At 42.6% G+C, this 21,468-nt stretch overlaps 1 protein-coding gene across 1 annotated transcript in view; it reads left to right on the forward strand.

Annotated features, from left to right (window-relative positions):
* Positions 1-75: 75 nt before the first annotated feature.
* The window catches only part of RECQL4 (RecQ like helicase 4), a 33,407-nt gene continuing 12,014 nt past the window's right edge, over positions 76-21,468 (forward strand). The window contains exons 1-12 of the mRNA XM_051971258.1: positions 76-182; positions 1,036-1,133; positions 3,244-3,277; positions 5,763-5,860; positions 15,668-15,808; positions 16,144-16,898; positions 17,061-17,160; positions 17,350-17,476; positions 18,083-18,217; positions 18,540-18,671; positions 20,541-20,633; positions 21,015-21,151. Of these exons, the coding sequence (XP_051827218.1) occupies positions 1,050-1,133; positions 3,244-3,277; positions 5,763-5,860; positions 15,668-15,808; positions 16,144-16,898; positions 17,061-17,160; positions 17,350-17,476; positions 18,083-18,217; positions 18,540-18,671; positions 20,541-20,633; positions 21,015-21,151 (1,836 nt within the window). The 5' untranslated portion in view covers positions 76-182; positions 1,036-1,049. The remainder of the gene's footprint in view (positions 183-1,035; positions 1,134-3,243; positions 3,278-5,762; positions 5,861-15,667; positions 15,809-16,143; positions 16,899-17,060; positions 17,161-17,349; positions 17,477-18,082; positions 18,218-18,539; positions 18,672-20,540; positions 20,634-21,014; positions 21,152-21,468) is intronic.

Raw genomic sequence — 21,468 nt, forward strand, 5'->3', positions numbered from 1 at the left:
ACCGATTACAAAAACATCACCCCGCCTCTGCAGCCGTGGCTTTTTGGCTGATTGGCTGAGGCCGCGGAGCCTCGGCTCCTAAAGCGGGAGATTTACTAGTGCGGTAAGAGGGAGGGGGTGGCGTTCCCGCGTTGTTTCCCCCGGTGCTGAGCACCGGAGCGGACAGAGAGTGTGGTCTTTTGGTGAGTAGCTGGGCTCCGGGGGGCGCGGGCAGCTTGAGACTGCCCGGGGAGAGGGGCTGGGCGGGGGGACCAGCCTCAACGCTCTTGCCTCCCCTTGCCTTGTTATCGGAAGCGAAGCACACGGTCCAGCCTTGTAATGGGAGAGATAGGGGGAAGAAACTTGAGGGTCCCTGGATTAAAAAATGCTTGGAGATCTTCGGAAGCCCGAGGTCCGATCCCCTGCCCCGGGCGTCGGAGCCCCACCCGAGGCTAGTTTGCAGCCTCTGGAGGCTGGGCTCGGACTCCCCCGCCCCACCCCCTACCCACTGGGTGCTGTCCCGAGATGGAACAGCTGCAAGCTGCCCCGGAGCTCCCCTTGGAAAGCCACTCGGGATCTGGCAGTCAGAGCAGAGAAGAGGAAGGGGAAAAGGGACCAGTCATCTGTTACGCTTCTACAGGGTGCCAGGCACTGTGCTGGGTGCTCCTACAAATATTATTTTATTTGAACCTCGCAACAATCCTGGGAGGAAAGTGCTATTATTATTATTATCCTCTTTATATAGTTGGGGAAACTGAGGCAGATTTGCCCCTTGTCATCTCATTAGGAAATATCTGAGGCTGAATTTGAACTCAGGTCTTCCTAAATCCAGGCCCAGACGTTCTGATTCACTGAGTTTAGCAACTTCAGATTTTAAAATGGGGACTGTTGCTAATCAGGAAGTGAACCTCAGTTTCCCCATTTGTACAACAGGAATTACACTCCTTTCCCCATCGAGTTTTTGCTAAGATGATGAGTTCTAATCCTTCAAGTGTTCTACAAATAATTGTTTTAATGTTAGTAATGTCTAATGGGTTTTTGCTGCGTTTTCCTCAGCTTTTAGACCAGCAATGGAGCGGTGCAGGGAGGTGAGGGCCCTGCTGAAGGCCTGGGAGATGGCATTCCTTCAAGAACACAAAAGGAAACCCAACAAGGTATAGAAGTTTTCTCTTCTATAACAAGATGGTTTTAGAGCAGATGGCACCTTCAGCAGTTTGAATGTTCTCCAACACATCTATACACCAGCCTATACTGGGCTAATGTTAATGTAACACTTTTTAAAAATGTAATCAGTCTGAGGCTTCATAAATGGCCCCTCTTTGGTTTTTTGTATACTGAAATGTTTGTTTGTTGATGATTGAATAATAAAATTTTTAATTTAAAAATAGTTCCCCTAATTATATAGCCTTAGAGGAAGCAAATGATGATACAATTGATACAATTATTTACCAACAAGTGAATAAACAGATATTAGATAGAAAGGCTGAAATATGGGTATGAAGAATATCAAGAGTATCGAAGTTCTATGAGCCGAACTTCTGGTCCTAGTAGCCTTTTCCTTAAGGGGCTTAGAACATGCGCAGCATATGCATTGGGAGCTGTCAGCATCATCTGATGATGAAATGAAATGAACAGCAAGAGTTCCACCCTTGTCCCCATAATCTCTCCTGTGGAGTTTCTTAGGATGATCTAAAGAACAGGAACTTTGAACTACTACATGAACCAAAGCTCTACCCAGAGCACTGAGGAAACTATTATTCAAAAAGAAATGATGCTTCAGACATCTGGGCTGTACAGTAGATAGATCACCAGCCCTGGGGTCAGGATCTAAGTTAAAATGCAGTCTTAGACACTTGGCATTTAACTAGCTGTGTGATCCTGGACTAGTCACTTAACTCCAGTTTCCTGGACAAAAAAAGAGAAAAGATGCTTCATTCTGTCTGCCTCCAGAGCTGCTTAGACTTCCCTAATCTTAAAGCTTTCCCTTGATTCTTCCAGTTCCTCCAGGTACAGTCTAGTCAATCCTTTGAAAGACTGACGTCTCCATTTTATAATTACTCTTGGCTTCTACCCTTGTCACTTTTCTGAAACTTCTCTTTGAGATCATCCATGGCCTCTTAAGTCCTAACTCTGAGGATCTTTTTTTTTTTTTTTTCATGAAGACTTTATCCTTCTTAATCTCCCTGTAGTTTTTGACACTATCACTCCCTTTTTCTGAATATGTTTTTCTTTCAGAAACATCATATTTTGATGGGAGTGGTACAAGTACATTCCTGTGTTCATGTTCTTCTTTATCCATTAAAATGCATGTTTCCCAAGGAGCAATCTTTGACCCTTTTTCATTATATTCTCTCCTTTGAGACCTCAACCATTCTCAAGAGTTTCAACCATTACTTCTGCTATAGAAGAAACAACACTATCTCAGATCCTGACCTTTCTTCTGAAACATTGATCCCCAAATCCAGCTCATTATCTTCCCTCTGTAAACCCTGTGCTTCAGTCTACCACTCACCATGTTTTTAATCTTGAGGTTATTTTTGACTTTTCATCTCACTCAAGCTTCATATCTAAGATCTCATTGCAAGAACTGAGATTTGAAATCAGAAAGGAGATGTCCAACTCTGTAATCGGTGATTTTCCCACACCAGGCTCTATAATATGAACTGGGGGATCTTGAAAGTATCTTTCAGCTCTCAATCCTGTGAGAGGAGAACATATTCCATCTTTCTTTCTGGGTGTCCCAAGTCAGGTCCACCTCTGGGAATGGTGATTTAGAAATCCAAGCCCACAGCTTATAGTTGTGTATTTCATCTCTTTACCTGTTGAATTCCTATCTAGCCTTTAAAACCTGTGTTATGTCATCTCTGTGAAAATCTCCCAGACCATAATAGCCTTTCTATCCTGGCTTCATAGAATAAATCTGACTACAGTTATTTGAAATTCAACCAAGTTCAACATAAGAATAAGTAAACTAATGCCCTCTTAAAAAAAAAGTCTGGATTGTGTGTATGAAAGAAGAATTGGCCTGTATGTAGAACTTGTCCCCAGAACCCTTTTCCACAAGGAGACCAGAACAGTCATTACACACAGTTATTAATAACTAAATACAGTTGCCTATTATGGTTATTTCTGTTGCTGTCTTATCATGTTCCTACCAATACTTTCTGAAGACACCAGTCATGGCTTTGTCTCTACTCGGAACTTAACACATTGATTTTATTGTATTACATGGGGTGAACTAATATCAAGAACTATCTCTTACAGAATGATGTGGAGTCAGCACCAGAGGAAATGAAAGGTGAGTGTGTAGCAAAAAAAAAATATTCTCCAAAACAACCCAGGTCACATAAGAACTTTTCTGCTGATCAGGAGCATGGACATGAATAGCCACTGAACTTTTAGGTTGGACGAAATAGGGTGAGATGGCTATTTTTTTGGTTTTATTTTGTTTTTTTTGGCATTTGGGGTTAAGTGACTTGTTAGAGTCACACTGCTGGTAAGTGTCTGAGATCTGATTTGAACTTAAGTCTTGATTTCAAGTCTGTTGTTCTACCTACTGCACCAGCATACCTGCTCTTAGACCCCAGTCTTTAAAAATAAATCTTTCTATGTTTATTTTTTTTTGTTATTATTATTAACCTGCAGCTGCTGGTTATTTATTGCACAAGAGGTCAGCATAAGTGAGACATTATGAGACTGAGGGATATTGTGAAATAAGCTGGTGACCAGCAGAAGGTGACCTACAGCAGAAGGATTTTTTCTTTACAGATACCTCATTTATATACACATATGTACACACATACACATCTAGAACTAATACTTCATGGCAATGACTGCAACCTGTAAGAGCAAAGGGGTTGCAGTACAACCCAGCAAACAAGTGAGAAAATGGGTTGGTTCCCCCATCCTTAGCTAGACTTCATTCAAAGGAATTCTGTGTTTAGAAGAATTGTGATTGCTTGCTCTCTAAGGTTGGGGTGAAGTGGGAGGGAGGGAGAAAAATTTGGAATAAAAGAATTTACAGGGGTGAATATTGAAAACCAGGTTTGCATATATTTTGAAAAATAAAAAGCTATTGTTATTTAAAAAAAAAAAAGACACACCATGTACTTTTGATGGGACTTCTAATTAGTCCAATCGTTTTGGAAATTATGTCTTGACAGTATCTAAAATGCCTATACCCTTTGACTCAGATTCTACAGCAAGACATGTAATTAAGGAAGTGAAAAGCAAAAATCTAGCTCCCATATTTATAGTAACAACATTATTGTTATTATTTTATCATTTGCAGAACTGGAGTTAAAGTAGATGTTCATTATTGGGAAATAGCTAGACAAGTTAAGCTCGATAAATGAAACAAAATTTGACCATCTCCAACATTCTAAGCTTATTCAATACTTGAAAAAAATCAAATTAAAAAAGAGAAAAAATAGTCTTTACAATAATGTAAGCACTGTGATAGGTCATGAAGGCAAAAGGTTGAACTTGAGTTTTTGAAACCACTTGATCTCAAAAGTCTTGAAATTACCACTCACTTGGGGCAGGCTAAAGATATTGGCCCAGTGATGACCAAAGGACCAATCAAGACAAATTAAAAATTCTCATCAACTAGAATTTGGGAACCATAAGTCTCCCCAAAAACCATTGATCATGTCATTTGGGAAAGTTGAACCCTATTCAGTTGGAGGGAGTGCCCACATCAATATTTTAAATCACTCATATCTCATAACTATCCTGATAAGATTAAACAACTCATATATTTACAAGATTTCATAAAAAGAAAGCATTCATTGAATAAAATATTTTTGTGAGTCCTAAAAGTTTTTAGCTTATAAGTTAACATAAAATATAAACATCTGCCTTTTAAAAAATAAAAATAAATCCTCTAAGAACTGTGAGTGGAATGAGCATAAACACAACCATGAGAATGTAAGCTGACTATACCTCAAATCTTTGAAAAGGTAAAAGTTACCCTCTACTTGCTACTTGGGTAAACTGGTGATGTTGGGAGGGTGGAGTCGTGAAGGGACTTAGACCTTTCAGAAAGATTAAGTTCAGAAAACATGAGAAAGCTTTAGAAGAACATTAGTTCAGAGAGTTGCTGAGTAGAGCACCTAGTATCTAGCAAAGGAGGAGTCTATTTTTGTGAAATGTACAGAGCTGAATCAAGAGTTGCTACTGAGTGGGCCTTCAGGTGACTTTTAGGAGAACAATTTCAACCTAAGATTGAGGTTGACGATGACAAGGAGATGAGGGAAAGAGCATCATACTTAAAGGCCTAGATATGGAACAAGAAGGGTCAGTTGTCTGATTTCAGAAGTCTGATCTGTGTGGAACTCTTCCACATTGTGTTGAGTAAAGCAGAATTGCTCCATCTGTTCATGTGGTGTTTGTGTGTAAATATGTATTTATTCTAATTGTCTAGGCACTTTAGATAGCCAACTCAGAATGTTTCTAAAGAGAGGAGGCGAGAGGAGGTGTTGAAATTGCACCTGTCTTTGGATCAGAAAACCTTGGATTCTTGGGAAACAGCAGCAGCCAAGAAGAACTTGTTTTAGGGGATGGGAAAGAGGCTGTTCCAGGTTATGACTGGAGATGATGAGCTTCAGTATTGATGGGGTTGTTAAAATTTGGGACAGCAAAAAAAAGAATTAAAATCTGGGACAGCCAGGTACCAAGTTGTATTATTTGGTAGCTGGAAGATCCTTTGGGTTTTCTATAGTGTTTCACATTCTCTCCTTCCTCATGAGTCAAGATCCTGATTCCCTTTCTCTCCCAAACAGAACTCTATCGAGAATATCGAGCCCTAAGAAGAGGCCAGGAGTCAGCAGGTCTTCCTCAGCCTAGCAACTTGGGCCAGAAGGATGCAGCTGCAGAACAGGTAAATAGAAGGGGCCCCAAAAGGCCCAAATAAGTCTTTAATTTTCCTTAGACAGTTGCTCAAACTGGCTTTTATCAAAGAAAGGGTTTCTGATTAAAGGGCAAATGGGCTATTTCTAGAAGAAACTCCAATGAAAAGAGCATTTAATGGTTAGTCCATAGACAAGGGTCTATCATTCTTACTGACTATGGATAACTATCTTCCGTCAAGTGAATGTCTGGGGTTAAATGATCTTCAGTACCCTTAAGTGTGTTCCCTAGGGTTCATTAGATTAGGTGGGTCCAAGGTCCCCTCCAGCTCATAGAGTGATCAACCTAGTTCTATCGATTTGTTCCCTTCTTAAATTATGAATTTCCTCTAACAAAATACTATTTTGACACCTCCTCAGATCATAGAGGTGATCTTGAGACTTTAAAGGCTCTCCAGCAGAAGAGACTTCAATTATAGACCCAGTGATGACATTCAGTGACCAACCCTAGTTATATTCAAGAGGCACCTATTCCCAGACTGACTATAGGACCAAGTAGCTGTCAAAGACTTCATAGGAAGGGAGAAATCACATGGATAAAACTAGATCCTTGAAAAAAAGAATGTTATTATATAACTTTATCTTAAACTTTTTATAATTAGAAATATGCTCTAATGGATAAATAACAATTTTATCTTCCAGTAATTTTCAAAATCCCAGAGTACAGTCCTTACAACTGTACATTTACTTATGTGTGTACTTAGAGCCAATTTTTGTAATATTTTAATTGCTGTTAGAAAATTTTTGCCTATGAAGATGATGGTCAGTTTGAGCAGCCTGACCATTATTTGATACTCTAATATGGAAACAGTCTTATTGAAGTTATGATCAATTTTGGAAGTGTGTCATAAGTTTGGTAATCCTGCTTACAAACCCATCTGACCAAAGTGTTTTTTGAGAGATTGACATGATGTGGCAGAGTGGAATTCTTATCAGTCAAATAAGACACATATATAAATCACTTTACAAATCTTAAAGTGATGAATATTTGTGTGTAAATATACATATAGTACATATATATGTGTTTATTTCTACTGTAAATGTAATTGTAATGCTATAGTGCTGTATTTTCAGTTCTGCTTTTGAGTTAATATATTTTTGATGTCATATAGGTTACAATGAAAAAAAAATACATCTTTTACATGTAGTTTTCTCTTTTGACTTTTTGCAATGACAAATATTTTGGCAAGGCGCCTCAGAAAGACCAGCAATTAGATTACAGAGGGTTTTAATCTGTGAGTAAGGTACTCACATTCACCAAATTATGGAACCCTGAAGTATTCTTCCCCCCCCCCCCCCCGGGGCAATTGGGGTTAAGTGACTTGCCCAGAGTCACACAGCTAGAAAATTTCTGAGGGCATATTTGAACTCGAATTTTCTTAACTTCAGGACCAGCAGTGTACTCACTGTTCTACCAAGCTGGTCCTAAATACCCAGACATTTATTTAAACTTGAATTTATTGAATTGATTTATACTTAAATATTTCAGGGTTCCATAATTTGGTGAATGTGAGTACTTCACTAACAGATTAAAACCCTCTGTAATCTAATTGCTGGTCTTTGTGAGGCGCCTTGCCAAAATATTTGTCATGGCAAACAGCCTGATAATGTGCATAATTGAATGAACTTCATGCAGCTTCTCTGACTGCAGATATGAGTCCATCTCTGTGTCACATTGGAAGCCCTTTCAAGTTCAGTAGGACCTACCAAGTGCTAATGATCTGCTGTCACAGCCTTTGAGCTGAAATCAGCAAAAAATTTTAATGGATGATGTGATTTGTTAGTAATTGTTATTTATATAAATATTTAAGTTATAATTAATTTATACATCTTTAAAATATGTGTATGTTTGTGTGTACACAAATGTTTTACATACCAAATGCACCTGTGATTTCATCAATTTGGAACAGTGCTCCAGAAGTGAAGATTGCAACCTATGCATGCTTACCTGTCCTATGCAGCTTTTGTCCATGTCCTCCCAAAAGTTACAGGTTTCCACCCATTTTGCTGGAGGTGTAACTTACAAGGGATCTCAATGGAACATTCTGCTGATTCACTTGAAGTCTCTTGCTCTTGATACATTCTATCTTACAATTCTTTCAGTTAATCTGAAGTTCCTCGTGAGTTATAGCCTGTAGCCTGCTCATACTGACCAGCTTAGGCAGTTGAGCATTTATTAAGTCTATTACTCATTTCCCTGACTTCCATTAAGTTACAATAAAATCCTACCTTCCACAGAAAGCTTCCCATAAACTTTTTAATATTAGTAACCACCTCCTGGTAATTTTTTCTTATTTATCCTATATGTGTCTTTCTTTGCTTTATATAATGTTTGTTTACATGTCATCTCCCTCATTTGTTTGTAAGATTTTTGAGGGCAGGAACTGTCTTCTGCCTCTTTTTGTATCCCTACTGCTTGTCATAGTGTCTGACGCATAGTAGATGTTTAATAAAATATTTATTGATTGCTTACTTGATTTAAGTCTTTACCAAAGTAAGCCCAAGTAAGTGCTTTCCTGCGCTAACAGATAAAAAGGAAGATAAAAGGAGTCCCAGAGCCCAAGGAGCTCACATTCCAATGGGGAGACAACAGGCAGAGAGGCAAAGATTTACATAGGTTAAACTAGGGGTAGTCTTGGAGGGAAAGCATTGGTTTTAAGGGTGACCAGGAAAGGCTTCATAGATCAGATAGGTAAACTGTTCCTTATTTTTATTGACTGGGGGCTTTCCCCTAATATAAGGAACAGGTGGTGCAATTGTATATGTGATAGTGATATCTTCAGTTTCCTTCCTCAAATTTGTTGTTGTTCATCCTTTGTTTTTTTCCTCAGCAGTATTTTATTTTTTCAAATGTATATAGGTTTTCAACATTCATTTTTATAAAACTTTGTGTTCTACTATGCCCAAAGGACTACCAAACTGTGTAAACCCTTGTTTGCTTGCATTTTGGTTTTTTTCTCTTTTTTTTTTTCCTTTTTGATCTGATACTTTTCCAAAATTTTGTCTTTGACAAGACAAAAATCAAGATGACAGGTAGTGGCCCTGGAAGTAATAGGTGACCTAAATTAAAGGTTTACCCAGGTGTCAGTTTGTCTAAGGCAGTGCCTATTTGGTAACTAAAGACAAGGTAAAGAAATAAAATGAAAGAGTCTAAATTTATTCTCACAAAAATATCAGTCATGGAGAAGACCCTCAAAGTTTCTAGCTAGAGTAGAAAGCAATTGTAATTACATTCATTCTGAGCTATCAGAACCTAAATGATCTCAAATTTAAATTTCAAAGAAAAACTATTAGATAAAAGCTAAGGGTACAAGTAGAGAAGTCAAGATTTTTGTACATTTATTTGGCTAGAAAGTTTCAGAGCAACTGGTGATCCTTGCTGTTATCTTTACTTATTTTGGATGCATATCATTTTGTGACTTTCCAAGTGTGACTCTTTATTTTCTTCAAGGTGGCATTTAAGGAATGTTTGGCCAGCCTAAAAGAACCTATAAGGTACCAAGCAAAGAAGTTCCTTTATAAATAGGGAATCCCTCTTCAACTTGGACTCTGGACAAAATCTTCTTCATGATAGTGGTGAAACCCTTTGATATCCTCTCTAATTTTTGACATACGTGATATTTATGATCAGAGGGTCATTGGAACAGTGAATTCTGGTTTATCTTTCAAGAATAATTTTTGTTTTGTTTTGTTTTGTTATAACTTTTTATTGACAGAACATATGCCTGGATAATTTTTTACAACATTATCCCTTGCACTCACTTCTGGTTCCGACTTTTCCCTTCCCTCCCTCCACCCCCTCCCCTAGATGGCAGGCAGTCTTATATATGTTAAATATGTTACAGTATATCCTAGATACAATATATGTGTGCAGAACCGAACAGCTCACTTGTTGCACAGGGAGAATTGGATTCAGAAGGTAAAAATAATCTGGGAAGAAAAGCAAAAATGTATACAGTTTACATTCATTTCCCAGTGTTCCTTTTCTGGGTGTAGCTGCTTCTGTCCATCATTGATCAATTGAAACCGACTTAGATCTTCTCTTTGTCGAAGAAATCCACTTCCATCAGAATACATCCTCATTCAGTATCATTGTTGAAGTGTATAATGATCTCCTGGTTCTGCTCATTTCACTTAGCATCAGTTCATGTAAGTCTCTCCAAGCCTCTCCGTATTCATCCTGCTGGTCATTTTCAAAAATAACTTTATGGCAGAATGACACTTTTTTAAAAGAGAATCTCTAAGGTAACATTTTGCTTTCCTGAATGAAATGGCTTTTCATAACCATGTTAGGAACTTATTCTTTCCATTTTTAAGTTAATTGTGAAATGTTAAAAATAGATGTGATTCATTATTGAGTATCACTCATGAAAGCCTGATTGTTCCCTGCTACTGCCCTCTTGGAATATGCCCTTAATAACCACTCATTAAAATTTTGTATAGATGCATTGAAATAAAAGTCAGTAATTATAGTCTTTCATCAGCTTTTTTTCAGTATTAATGAAAGCCAAAGTTTTTTCCCACCCTTTTTATTTCTTTCCTTCCTCCTTGTACTTTATATAATCTGTCAGTCACTAGATGTGCTCAGAATTGTATTATCTTCAGCATTTACATATATTTGAACCAAAAGAGCTGCTTTTTTGTTGTTGTTGTTCTTTTTAGTCTTATTTCTGCAAGTTCCTAATAAGCATATCTGGGACTATAATAAGTCTAAGGGTGGTGATCCCACTCTCTGTGATGAAGAAAAGAATATAACAATTTTTATACTTTTCAGTTTTTCTTCTCTTCATATTCCTTCCGTTTTCATGCTTGAATTTTCTTGAGGTATCTGTTCTCAGTCAGATATTTTGCCATGCTTTTTTTAAGTTGTTATTTATCTAAATTCTAGGAGTCTGTTCTGCTTTATGAGAGGACACTCCTCACAATTGCCCATTATTCTTCTTTGTAAGATTTTTTTTTTTTTGCAAAGTCTTTTTTCTTATCCAATCCTGGGTAATGGTAGTTATCTCACTCCATTCAGCAAACTAGGTCAGATATGTGCTGGCTAAGGTACTTACTGGACTCTTTATTATTGCAATTAATTTACATTGCTTAAGCTTCTGGATAAAATTATTATAATTGGGGTCATATTGTTTTAGTTGTCTATTTCTCATTTTTTATTGTTAATGATATACTTGTTTCATTCAAGATTGATTTGTTTTGGTTGTATACCATATTTCTTTATTATTATTTGACTTGGTTATTTGTTTATTTATTTATATGTATGTTATTTATTTATTATTTTTATTTGTTTATTTCTAATCCTAATCTTAGTTCTAAGAGGTTAGCAAACTGAATGTACATACATGGTTGACTCAGGAATAACTCCTATATGAATAACAAGTCTGTTTAAATGTAATCTATTTTATCCTTGCTCGTCACGTGCAATACATACCAAAGTGAATTTCAGGGGTAGAGTGAACATCCAGAATGAATAGAGTTCCTGAGGGATGGTAGAAAGAATCTGGACTATATAACCTTGAGAGAATCTAAAGAGAACTACACAGGATTCTGCTTCCTTTTTTATTTTTCTTATTTCCATTGATTGTTCCTGGCTAAAAAGTTCTAGTGATATGCCTCGTAATTAGACAGAACCTAACTCCAGTTCACTAGCCACTTAGTCTGTTGCAGGGACTTGTTTTATAATATATATATTTATCAAATAAATAATGTTGATGTATAATTTTATAGTGTTAAATTAGATAAATAAAAATACAAGATGACGTTTAAGTTACATTACAGCTTTTGAGTCTGGAAGGCAGATAAATGGTTTAGTAGTACAGCAATTGAAGTCATGAGGATTTGAGTTAAAATAGTCAAAAAGTGACAAGTCACCCTATATTACATCAGTTTTCTAATCTGTAAAATGGGGGACATAACTCCTAGAGTTATTCTAAGAATCAAATAAGATAACATGGACAGCGTGTTGTAAACTTCAAAGCACTATGGAAATGCTAGCTATTAGTATTTTCCCCCAAAAGCCCCTTTGGTGCTCTTAACCATTTCTTTTCTCATAAAATCTCTGGTGATCCATCCACTTATACAAAATACGGATTTTTAAATTTCTACACTCACATTGTTTACAAAAAGCAGTATTTTCATTTATTTCTAATAATTAACTCTCTGACATCTTTTTCATGACACTGAAATTGTTGACATTTCCATGTGGAGTAGAGGTGGTGACACCTATTTAGCCCCTATTTTTTTAATAGATTTGCAACTAATATTTATCCATTGAGAAAAATCTTGGTTCTTGATTTCAAGTTTAGAGTTCTTAATATATTAAAGAAAAATTCCTTTATTTTTTTTTAATTTTGATTATGAATGAATACTGATTTTTGTTTAAAAGCCTTCTCTGTATCTTTTAATCCAGAGAATTAGGTTTTGTGTGTGTATATGTGTGTATATGAATGAAATCACCCCAGCAATTCTAGGATAAAACCTATTTGATCAGAGCAAGTACCTTTTTGATGTATTCCATTTGTTGGTGTTCAGGGATACATGGGATCCCCAAAATATATTGAGGTTCTGAACCATTGTTGCAGGTGTCCCAAAAGAATTTAGAAACTTAGATAATTTCTAAGGCAGGAGGCAAAATTTTATTATATTTATAATGCCAATTAAAGCTGGCTAAATTCTAAAAGAGGAAGAGAGCAAAGAGCGAAGAACAAGCAGATAAATTTATAGGGAAAACTGTTAGAGGTGGAGTTCAGGAGTTGTCAGAGGAGTTAAGACATCATGGGACTGGGGTTCACATAATTGATGGTAGGTTTGGTAATGAGGGCTTAACAACAATTCCCTTTCTTCTTGGAATAAAGATAACAGGCCCAGCTCCCTTTCTTTCACACCCATTCTCCCTGGCTCTGTCACAGTACTCTCAGTAACCACATGTCTAAGATGACTACATCCTTCTCAAGGCCAGGCGACTTGGAATTTCTTAAAGAGTCTTGGAGTCTCTACTACTATTGGGATTTCTCCTATATTGTTTTGATCTGTTCCTAAATTATTTAGGAGGATAAGGCAATAAGGATTAAGTGACTTGCCCAAGATCACATAGCTGATGAGTTTTTAAGTACCTGAGGCCATATTTGAACTTATTTTGATTCTTTTAGAATATTTTTTCATCAACATTTATTAAGGAGGTTTCTAGTTTTCAGTATTGTTTGTGGTTTTAAAATATGTTTTCATAGAAACCCAGATGTTTCCTGTATTGACTGTCAAGTTTAGCAAAATGTATCATTCCAATTAGATATGATATTCACAAAAATCTTTCCAGCATTATGTAAAAGTTAGTTTTTTGTCAATGATTTTCCTTATAGCTATCTTTCTTTCAAATTGATTTATTGAAATTGTTAGTTTGGGCAATTTATATTTTTACAAAATTTACAAATCACCATTTCACTTTAGCTCTCTGATGAATCAGTATAAAGTAAAGGTGATAAAATTTCTGTTGTTTCCTTTCTCTGTCTTTTCTGTCTTGTCTTTTCCTTTCTCATTTTGGTAATTTGTGTTTTTTTTTTTATTTCTTTATTATGTCATTAATGGTTCATCCACATTCTTCAATTGTGTCATTAATGGTTCATCCACATTCTTCATTTCACTTATTTTTTAGGTCAATTGTTTACATCCTTCCACATCCTTAGGTCTTTTTTTATTTTTATTCCTTTGCTTGATATAAATTTACCTCAGAGAATCCCCAAAGGCTGTCGCTGCTCCTCATTAGATTTGATGTGAAAATTTTTTTAAAATTTTCCCTGATGAGTAGTCTGTTGTTTTCTGAATTTACTCCCTGCCCTAGTCATTTAAATTTAAAAATTATTTTTTTCTTTTTGCCTTGTAGGCCAAAAAAGTGAGGTTTGTACAGTTCACTGAGTATGCGATCATTTGTTTGTGAAAGTGTATATTGTGTGTACTCAGCAAGAAAAAAATGCAATCTTCCTTTTCTGTTTAGTTCTCTCCAAATATCTGTTCTTTCAGAGGTGAACTCATCTGGTCAGCTCAATGGCACAAGTGGATATATCCCTGAGCCCCAGGAATCAGGAAGATCTGAGTTCAGACATAATCTCAGACACATATTAGCTATAGCTAAGTGACTCTGGGCAAACAACTTAATCTCTATCTGCCTCAGTTTCCTCAACTGTAAAATGGGGGTCATAATATCATTTGCCTGCCAGCATTGTTGTAAGGATTAAGTAAGATAATATTTGTAAAGCATTTAGTACAATGCCTGATACTGCATTTTAGGTCCTTCATAAATGCTTGTTTCCTTCCTTCCTCTTCCTTCCTGCTTTCCTCTTCTCTTTCTTTCTTCTTCCCCTTCCTCTTCCCCTTTCTTCCTTCCTTTCTTGAGCTCTGTGCAGGGTTGAATGAGTTAGGAGGCACAGCAGGTGACGGTAAGCAGCATGCTTACCATCTGTTTAGGCCCCTAGGATATACATAGGTAAAGAAGCCCTCAGCTTTAGAAAAAGGATGAGTGCAGAGCTGGTAGGGGCAAGGTGAGTCATAAACTTGCTCATTTTCTGCCTGTCTATACCCAAGTCCCAAAGGACAGGCAGGTGGGCATCCAGCTGTGGCCTTTGGTATAATCCTAATGCATTTGCAGAAGTCCAGCGGGTGCTCAATAGCCTTTTAGTAGCCTCTTCCTCTACCCACTGCAGGGCAAGCTTCTAGTAAGCTAGGTTCCATTTTCCTCTACTGCTAGCCCCCCTAAGTAGCCTCAATCCTCCTGACATTGCTGCCGGCCTTTATATTTCATAAAGCACTTTTCCATTCAAGATCTCATTTGCTCCTCCCCACACCACTTTGAGATATAAATAGGAGGGTTATTGCTGATGTTTTAATAGAGTGAGCCACAGTCTCATTATTGTGGGCACACTTTCCTCTGGCACAGAGTGCAATCCATCTATGCCCTTTCACCAAATGCATTTTTGTTCTCCTATCAATCTGCCATAAAGCATTTACCTAGGAGTGGGGAGCCTCTCTCTAGGTCTTTCACTATTTCACAGATAGAAGATGGACAGCTCAGCCTGTCCATCTGTTTTCCTCTCCATTCACCCTTCCACCTGTCCTTCTTTGCACCTTCTATTATTCGGGTCACCAGTGGTGATCGGCTATGCAATTTCCATACAAGCAACATTGCATGCAGTTTGCCGCTGAGGGACCTTAAACTAGTTTGTCTATTCTAAATAAGTGTTGATTGAAGTGAATTTTACTGACAAGGCATCTGAAGCCCAGAAAGGTAAAAAGTGATCCTCAAACAGACTTTTTCCCCCCTTCTGTGGGTTCTTTGCTCTGTTTAAAGCCCACTAAAGAATAATAGAATTGTAGAACCTCAGTCTGGAGGCAGCCTCAGAGGCCATCTCGTCCTTAAGTGTAGCAGTAGGGAGGATAAGACCGTGGCCCAAACTGCTGTTCAGACGCCTCTCCCCCATGTAACGGGGGTCCTGGAGAAGGGTTTTGTGCTGGTCAGGGTCAGGGAAGAAGGCTGTAGTCCTCAGGGAGGTTCTAAGGCCTTCTTTGTCTTCACGTGGGCCATAGATCTTGCTTCCCAAACATAAAACCCTCTTTTCAGCAGCAGACTGAGAGGGTGTTAGAGCTGGAAAAGAGAGTGTGGATTGTATCCAACCATCTTATTTCACATGTGGGCTCTGCACTGTGCCAGGGGACCCTTATCCTCGGTGTTCCCACCTTTCTCTGCCCACCTTGGCTTCAGCCCTGGTTCCTCTGTCTCCTCTCGGCAGGCTCCAGAGCTGGGCTGCTGGGGGGCACATCTGAACAGGAAGGGGACCAAGCCCCTGCCGCCGGCCCAGACGGCCCCCCTCCGGGCACCTTCCAAATGCTATGGGAGCACGCTCAAGGCTAACCTGAAGGCTGACCTGCAGGTATGTTTCTGGGGCCGCAGGAGAGGCTGGGGGCAGCTTCCCACGCCTTACTGTTTGTAGAAAGTGGGAGTGAGGGCAGGACCAGAATGCCAGTCTGGGAGAAAGAAGCTATGCTGTTTTTCAAGACCTTTGTCCCCTGCCAGGTTGAGACGGAGGGTTCTCACCTGTACTACACAATGAACACACTGGTGTATCTGGCCTGGTGCCTCTGTATTCCGGGCAAGGTCTCTGAAGCTTCTCAAGGTGATCTTGCAGGCGACTAAAGGGCTGGTGTTAGGGTGACTGAAACCAAAAGGCTGTTCTTCAGGAAACTGAGTGGTTTCTCCCCTTCCCAGGCAGGACCACACTTGGGCCGGATACCTCGGCTCCCACGCAGACAGCAGCCCGAGAAGTGCCCTTCACCCAAGTCTCATTTGTCGGTGCCCTCTGCCCCAACAGAAGCCATGCCCGATCCCTGTGAGGAAGACACTGCCAGGCTTGAGCCCCCCGTATCTCCCTGGGGCTTTGGACCAAGGCCCGTTCCCCAGCCTGGGAAGCTGAAGCACTTACAGCACACTCTGGGCCAGAGGCTGAGCTCCCTGGATCCTGACTGGTTGCAGAGGTGCCAGGTTGAGACAAGGGAGAAGCTAGGAAGGATAGAATGCTCCAGCTTGCCGTCCAGCTCCCCGGCCTCACCAGCTGAGACCCAGAACCCATATCCAGAGTGGGAGAAGAGCATAGAACTCCCTGCTGAGAGAGACCTGAAGTCGGCCCCTCAGGGGGATGCTGTCAGTGATAGCCCCCTGCCCGAGACCCTGGAAACAAGGCCACTTTGTGGCAGCCCTCCTGGGAAAGAGGAAACCCCTTCTATGAGTAAGGTCAGGACGCTGCAGAGAAGTCCCACTCAGAAGAGAAAAAGGGATGGCAGCCAAGACAGACCTCCAAAGCAGCAGAAAACTGGCACCGAGAAGGCAAGGCTTGGGACTGAGCCTGATGGGGAGCAAAGCAAAGAGTCTGAGAAAGTGGCAGCTCTGGACATACCCGAGGAAGACCTCCTGGGAGAAATTGTGAGGCAGACACCCAAGACTGGCACCAGGGCCAGAGCCCCCAGGTACTGCCCACAGGTCGGGCTGGGCAGGTGGGCTCAAATGGTGGCGGTCACTTGGTCTCAAGGCCCGGAGCTCAGCAGGAGGCAGTGTGCGCTGAGATGGGTTTGGAGGATGTCACACAGGTGGTGGGGCTTCTGAGTCCCTCCCCTCTGGGTCTCTTTCAGGACGTTCTCGAAGGCTACTGGTAATTTTGTACGTCTCAACTTAAAGAAGAAATGCTACGTTAAGGGCTTTGGTTTGAGGGGTAACCGTCTCCGAAAGCAGGTAAGGGGCCCCCGAACTCCATTTCTGACCCCCACTGACCTCAGTTCAAACCCACAGAGAGAAGCAGATTTCCCATGGAGGCTGGAGAGAAAAGGGTACCCAGCATCCTCGGGGAGATAATTAAGAATAATTATGTTCCAGAGCACTGGAGCCTGAAGTGTCTCCTCCCTTGTGTCTCCTCCCCGCCAGATATGGAAGAAGAAGTGGCAGATGAAGGGCGAGCAGTTTGGGGGTGGCTGGTCCAGAGAGCAGGGGAAAGACCTCTGCTTCAGGTGTGGGGCTGCTGGGCACTGGGCTTCCCAGTGCCGCGCAACAGGTAAGGCCTCATGCCAACGGCCCCGTGGCAGGGCTGCGGGGGCCTGGAATTCTGCTCAGCAGATTCTGCCGAGGGCAGAGGCTCTTTGTGAGGGAAGCCCATGTTCTGGCCCATAGGAGGCTGGGCGTGGACGGGACTGGGTGTTTTAATTCAGCTCAACAAGTGCTTGTTGATACATTGGATTGCTTGCTTTCTAGGGGAGGGAGTGGGGAGAAGGAAGAAAAATCAGAAAACAAGGCATGCAAGGGTCAGTGATGGAAAATTATCCGTGCATATGTTTTGAAACTAAAAAGCTTTAAAAAAAAAAATACAATACACCTAAGGGAAAAAAACAAGTGCTTGTTGAAGGCCCGTTCTATAATGGCAATAATTCCCATTTCTGTGATTAGAGACTGTTTTTCTTAAAATTAGCCTGGGAGGCACATAGTGCAAAGGTTATTTTACCATTGTACAAGTAAAGTAACCTGAGCTTCAGAGAGATGGTTTGCCAGTGGTCTGTACACAGCTGGTGAATGATGGGCCCGGGACTTAAAACCTGGGCCTCCACTCCATAGTGTTGGGGGGAAGAAGGCGAGGGAGACGCTCAGATAGTTCCTTCCCCCACAGCTCCCGCCTGTCACCAGCTGTCTGAGGAGGGAAGCAGTGAGCCCCCTGAAGAGCAGGAGGAGGATGAGGAGCCGCCCCTTCCCACCCTAGAGGAGGAAGCCCAGAGAGCCAGCAGTGCCTCCTGCCAGGCTGCTGGTGAGCTGTCTGTGGTCCCTGGCGTTGGCCAGCAGCCTGGGAGGGGGGGGGGGGGTCTCCCAGACCCATGTTCGCTTCGTGAGCAGACATCCCTTCCCTGATCACATCCAAGGGAGGTGGGCGGGGACTTCTGGGTTTTCTCTGCCCTGTGCACCGGCCTTTGCCTAGGGGAACATTCGGGTCTCAGGGCCACACTTTGTGCCCCCTGCTCCCGGAGGGCATCCTGGCTCTGGGGGGTGCGGGCAGGGTCTGTGCCCTGGGGTGGTGTCAGGGGGCTTGTTCCATGCTGAAGCTGTCTCTCTTGGCTTCTGCTTCTTCCCAGGGAGTGAGGAGCGCAGCAGGCCGGTGTCTCCCAGGGGGCCGGTGCCTCCCAGGGGGCCGGTGCGAGAACCTCCCGCCCTCCCCCCTGCTGTGGAGCCGCTGTACGGCCTGGGGCCCTCCGGCCAGCTGGCAGGTGAGAGCCCAGGACACAGAATAGAGCAGGCGCCCGAGCCACAAACTGGGACTGCTTGGAGGGACCCATTTCATCCGAGTGTCACAACCACCGAGGCCACTAGGTGGTGCCATGGATTGTGCCCTAAACTCAAATTCCTCCCCAGAAGCTTAGGAGCTCTGTGACTCTGGGCAAGTTTCTTTAATCTGACTGCCTCGGCTTCTTCATCTGTAAAATGGACATCATAATAGCATCTGCCTCCCAGAGCTGTTTTGAAGTTAAAATGAGATGATATTTGTCCAAGGGCTTTGCAAATCTTAAATCACTATGTAAATGTTGGCTCTTATTATTATCATCAACTTCCTGATTTAGGCAAGGGCAAGGATCCTTTGCCCTATTTTACAGATGAGAGAATCTGAGATTCATAAAGATGAGAGCCACATAGTTGGTGATTGAAAGAATTTCGATTCAAACCCGAGATGAGATCTGCTGCCCTTTGCAGGAAATCACTTTGGGGGAAGCAGACCTATCTTCCCCTGTCCTAAAAAATCCCACCCTGGCACCAGTCATCCCATTAGCCATCATCTTCTCTCGTGTCTCCTCTCTCTCAGCCAAACTCCTTGAAAAAACACCCCTGTTTCCCCTTCCTCTCCTTTTGTTCTCTTCTGGCCCTCTGCATCTGGCTTTCGACCTCATCATTCAGTTGGTACTGTTCTCCCCAAGTTACTGGTGACCTTCAAATTGCAGGACATGATGGCTTCTTCCTGACCTCTCCCGCTCCCAGTGCTGTTGGACACTTTCTCTTCCTGGATACTTCATCCTCTTTGGATTTTTGTGACCCTGCTGCCTCTTGTTTCTCCTCCTCATGGTGCCTTCCCAGGCTGCTTTGCCGGATTGTCACTCAGATTATACCACCTAACTGTACCTCCACTCCTTCCCCTCAATCCTGGAACCCCTTCCCTTTTCTCTATACAGCCTCCCATGGTGACTTCATGGCTTCAGTTATAATCTGTATTCAGATTATTCCTAGATATATGCCGCCCTTGTTGCCTAATTACTCGTGGATTATTGGTCTTCCTATCTCTGCTCCATACAGCTGCCAAAATTACTTTTCTAAAACACGGCTCTGACCATGTTCTCACACTTCCCCACCCTCTTAGTCAACTCCAACGAGCCCTGTTACCACTAGATCCAAAGATAAAATTCTCTGTCTGGATTTTAAAACTCATCACTCTGCCTTTCCAGCCTTCTTACGCATGACTGCCCTCCGTTTACTCTCCATCTGGCCTTGCTCTTCTCACACACAACTTTCCAGCTCAAACCTCCATGCCTTTGTACTGCGCCTCTGCCTGGCAGACCTTCCCTCCTCACCCGTGTGTCTTTGAATCTGTTTGCTGTGAGAGGCTCCGCAAGTGCCCCTTGTGCAGGAAGCCTTCCCGCTCCCCAGCTTCCTGCCGCTTCCCCTCTGCTCCTGTTTATCTGTGCGTGTGCTCGCCACCTTCTAGAGGGGGGAACTCTTTAACCTTGGCATTCTCAGCGCCTCGCGCAGTGCCTGCCCCATAATAAGGGGTTCTAAAGTGCTTTGTTTACTGAAGGACCCCGAAATCTGAGCATGGCCTTGACCCGGTTTTGCCTTGTACGCAAAGTTCGAATCCGGCCTCAGACACTTTGTTTCCCTGGGAGTCACTCCTGCACAAGTAGTAGCCGCAGCCACTCGCGGGACTGGGGTGAAGAAGGAGTGAGACCATGTTTGTAAAGCAGTTAGCCCAGTGCCTGACATGCCGCAAATGCTGTAGAGATGCTTGCTCCTCGTTCTGCTTCCCACCCACCCCCCGGCAGGCTGCCCGTGCTTTGTCCGGCTCAGTTCTCTGGCAACCACATTTCTTTCAGAGACCCCGTCGGAGGTGTTTGCCGCACTGACCCAGTTTGGTCACCGTACTTTCCGCCCTGGGCAAGAGGCTGCCATTATGCGGATTCTCTCTGGTGAGCACCTCTCCCTGGTACCAGGCGTCCCTCCCGCCCCAGAACCGGAGAGCTCCGGAGGCCGAGGGCTCCTCTCTTCCGCAAACATCCTCCAGTTTTACTGACCAAGGGGGGCCTCAGTACTGGGTCCCCTCCCTTGTGCTTCATTCTGCTTCCTTCTCTCCAAAACCGAGGTCCGAGGGGCACATTGGGAGGAGGCAGCTGTGGGCCCTCAGGGACGCTCCCAGACCTAGCTGGCTTAAGGGGCCACGTTCTAAACCGGCTCTGGGGGATCCCGGAAACAGGAGATGGAGATAACTGGGCGCTGCTGCCTCCGTGCGGAGGTGCCGGGAGGGCTGCTGCTTCTCTCTGAGGAGACGGCCTTCTTGGGGTCTGTTCTAGGTCTTTCTACCCTGGTGGTCCTGCCCACGGGCATGGGGAAGTCGCTCTGCTATCAGCTCCCGGCCCTCCTCTATGCCCGGCGCAGCCGCTGCGTCACGCTGGTGGTGTCTCCCCTTGTGTCACTCATGGATGACCAGGTGAGCCACGAGCACCACTCTCCTCACCCCAGGGAGGGAGAATCCCCCCCACACGGATGTCCCACCCTGCCTTAGGGGGTCCTCAAGGGGCCTCCCACAGGCCTCGGGAGCTCACGGCCCCGAAGCTCTCCCCCCGGGAAGCTCTGGCCTGAGCCCTGCAGAGCTGCCACGCAGCCAGCGCAGTCTCCAGAGCGGGGGCCGCGTCCCGTTCGGGTCAGTCCTCCTGCTTTGTCCCCAGGCCGCCGTGCTGCCGCCCGCTGTCTCGGATACCTCCTTGGACAGCTCTTCTTTACCTTCTGGCCATTAGCCATCCAGGA

This window comes from Antechinus flavipes, chromosome 1 (assembly GCF_016432865.1).
Source record: "Antechinus flavipes isolate AdamAnt ecotype Samford, QLD, Australia chromosome 1, AdamAnt_v2, whole genome shotgun sequence".
NCBI classification, from domain to species: Eukaryota; Metazoa; Chordata; class Mammalia; order Dasyuromorphia; family Dasyuridae; genus Antechinus; species Antechinus flavipes.